Source organism: Antrostomus carolinensis, unplaced genomic scaffold (assembly GCF_000700745.2).
Source record: "Antrostomus carolinensis isolate BGI_N321 unplaced genomic scaffold, ASM70074v2 scaffold7953, whole genome shotgun sequence".
Lineage (NCBI taxonomy): Eukaryota > Metazoa > Chordata > Aves > Caprimulgiformes > Caprimulgidae > Antrostomus > Antrostomus carolinensis.
Genome location: NW_010303119.1, coordinates 7253 through 10604, shown reverse-complemented (window position 1 = coordinate 10604; position 3352 = coordinate 7253). Strand labels below are relative to the sequence as shown.

At 45.5% G+C, this 3352-nt stretch overlaps 1 protein-coding gene across 1 annotated transcript in view; it reads left to right on the top strand.

Moving 5' to 3' along the window:
• LOC104521868 (LIM homeobox transcription factor 1-alpha) overlaps nucleotides 1-871 on the top strand; it is a 4071-nt gene extending 3200 nt beyond the window's left edge. The window contains exon 6 of the mRNA XM_010163987.2: nucleotides 717-871. Coding sequence (XP_010162289.2) covers nucleotides 717-871 — 155 coding nt within the window. The remainder of the gene's footprint in view (nucleotides 1-716) is intronic.
• Nucleotides 872-3352: the final 2481 nt, after the last annotated feature.

Here is a 3352-nt window from a genome sequence, read left to right as displayed (position 1 = left end):
TTTCTTTGCTGAAAGGGTTCTGAGGCATTGGAAGGGGTTGCCCAGGGCAGTGGTGGAGTCCCCATCCCTGGAGGGGTTCAAAAAACATGTAGACCTGATACTTCAGGACATGGTTTAGTGGGACATGATGGGGTTGGGTTGATGGTTGGACTTGATGATCTTGGAGATCTTTTCCAACCTTCCCATCCCTGGAGGGATTGAAGAGTCGTGTAGACACAGTGCTGAGGGACATGGGTTAGTCGGGGACTTGTCAGTGTTGGGTTCATGGTTGGACTCGATGATCTTCAAGGGCTTTTCCAATCCAGTTAATTCTGGGATTCTGATTGTGTCTCTACATCAAAGCTGCACGTAGCAGTCCAAGCCATGAAATGCCAACTCTGCTGTGACCCCTGGTCAAGCCAGCAGCACTGAGTGCTCCAAAGGACTTGGACTTTGTGCCAAAACTTTCTCAGAGGAAGTTTGGTGAGGCCCAGAGCCTCAGACCAAGTTCTTCTAGGGGCTGGGGAGTGAGGTTTGGGGTCTTACCTCCTCCAAATGTTTGGGTGAGGGAGGAAAAGTTATACCTAAAGCTGGTCCTGTGTGTGGGAATAACTTCATACCAGCCCTGCTGACCAGGTGAAGCACAGTTCTGCTGTCACCCTTTCTCTGTGATGCAGCTCCCCACGAGACACCTTCGTGCCACGTTCACACTCATTCCCTTTTCCTTCCTCTCCTAGACTCAGAAGGAGTTTTCCACGATATGGACAGTGACAGCATCAGCCATCTGGGAGACTGTCTGCTGTCAACAGCTGAAGCCAACCTCCTCCAAGCCCGTGTGGGTAACCCCATCGACCGACTCTACTCCATGCAGAGCTCTTACTTCACATCCTGACCATAAAAAAAAGCTCTCAACTCTTCGCTACTATCTCGGATGGATGCTGCTTCAAATTCAACCCGAGGGTAGAGGGGGAAAGAAACGAGACTGAGACCTTCAGAGACATTCCTTGAGCCACTGCACAACGGAGGAGGCAATGAGGTCCACCACACATATAAGCACTAAATGATGGAGACCTTCCACAGCCTGAAGGACTTTGGATGGTCTCTCTCTCTTTTTTCTAGCCACGACTAGCTCGATGGTATAACGTTATTTAGCTGTAACTTTAGCAACCTGTCCAGTGTTGAAGCTTTTGAACGTGATGTCCTACAAAGACTGGCCCCAAGCTCACCAGAGCTGCCCCTAAAAAGCAGGAGGTGCCCTTCCCACAAGAACTCCATTTATTTAAGCCTTGCTTGCAGCTGAGCTGCTCACTGTTTCGCCTCATTTCCCAATCCAGGTGCAGGTTTCATGGGACAAGGTTCATTTTCCACAATAAATTGAGGCATCTCAAAGAGATGCCACCGCTGCTTCAGAGATTTCCTAGGTGGTTGTTGATCCCTCAGACCAGGAGAGGTTTTTATCACCTTGGACATTTCAGAAATGTTCAGTAGTTTGGCCCCTGATTGAAACAGCTACACCCAGGTATCTGCTTCGAGGAACAAGAGGATATTTACCCTGTGTCACGTTCAGGGATGCCAAGAGAAGTGTAACACACTCACAGTGAGTTCTCCATCACCTTCACATCTTGTTTTGCTCTAATGGGGCAGTTTTATTCCCTTTATGGCTGGAACAAACATTTATTCTCACAAAATCACAGCTGCCAGCCACGCTCGTTTCTGTTTCTCTCTTTTTCCTTTAAAACAGCAAAGTGAAATGCTTTTATTCCAAAAATATTCCTGCTAGAAAACCCCCTTTCCCTGTAGGTTTGTCCACAGAAGGATTTTCCCCACCCTGAATGGGCTCCCAGTTCATTCAAAGCATCCTGGCACCTCGTTTCCCACCAAGAAGTGATAAGAGGTAGAAACTGGATTGTCAAATCACTTCTCTCCAAGAGGCAACGTTTGATTTTCGCTTCCAGGTCAACCCAGGGGTGACATCAGGACTCAGCCAAGAGAAAAGCACTGCGGCTGGAAAAGAAGAATCCGTTTTCTTTACCCATCATCATGCCAGGAGGCAGGAGAGTTGCCAGAAGCAGGTGGGCACGAATATGTGAACCTATAAAAAGGGCAAGAAAGAGAGAGAGAGAGAGCAGAGAATGGAAATTTGAATTATTACCAAAGGTAAATTCTTTATTCTCCTGCCTAAGTCTCAAATCTGGGATTTGGTTCTTTTATATATGTGAAAGACAAGGCAGTATTCCCAGAAAAATCAGGTTTTCCCATGAGCCTGCATGGAAAGCTGAAGGAATATGGTCCTAAATTAACTTTCCTGTGTCTATTTGAACTGAACAATTGGCAGACAAGGAAATAACGACTTCTTTTGAAATCTTGGATCTCTTAAGAGTTGTGAGTCTGGCAGTACAACCCCAGCCCCTGATGGTTTCTGTACGTGCTGGTTTATTTCTGAGCCTCTGTGGGTTTGTCAGTCTGATTGTAAAGGTGTGTAAGCTCCGAAATGTAAAAGAAAAGGTTCATTTTTGTTGTCTGAAATCATGAAGATTCCCAGGAACTCCATAATCCTGGATTTGGGGATGAAAGTAGATGGAGTCCTGATGTATTTTTGCTTTTGATCAGGACTTTTTCACCTTCTACTGACATAAAGAATGACGTGTAACAGAAGCACAGCCCTTCTAACCATCGCTGCTCCACCCTTGCTTCACCTTTAATAAAGCTGTGTGAACGTGCCACGTGCTGATGTGCAGTCACTTCCCTTTGTGTTTAGTGCCAGGTTCTGGACTTGCCTTTGCTCTCAGGATCAGACAATATTTCCCAGCAGAATGCAGCTTTGTACAGAGTTTACAGACCCTTTGACATTTCTTTTGGTGAGGGAAGGGGGAACCTTTTGCAGAAACAGCTATTTACGACGTACGTTCACCCAAATAGTCAAGTTCTAGACCAAGATGATGCAGTTGGGTGACTTCCACCTTTGTGGTGTGGTCATCCATCCCTAAGAAACAACACTCTGAAACTCCTACAGCCCTGTGTTACTTGTAGAGGTTCTTGCACTAAAGATGGGTCTCAGTTTAGATTAAATTTGAAGAGAATCTTACAATAAACTCTGTGCAAATTGATATTTCTCCCAAATAACGGAGCCAGCTTCACCCACTGCAACCCCCCCCCCATTTCCTTGTGATTTGAGTGCTGTGATGTGCTGATTTTTTAATTATTATTTTTTATGCATGTACATTTGAAAATAATAATAATTAATAATAATAATAATAATAAAGCAAATTCTAAGTGGAAATGTGAAGCTTCGCTCAGCACAGGCAGATGAACTGCACACACGAGCAGGTAGCTGGTTCCCTGCAGTCCCCTGAAGGTTGAAGGTTGACTTTTC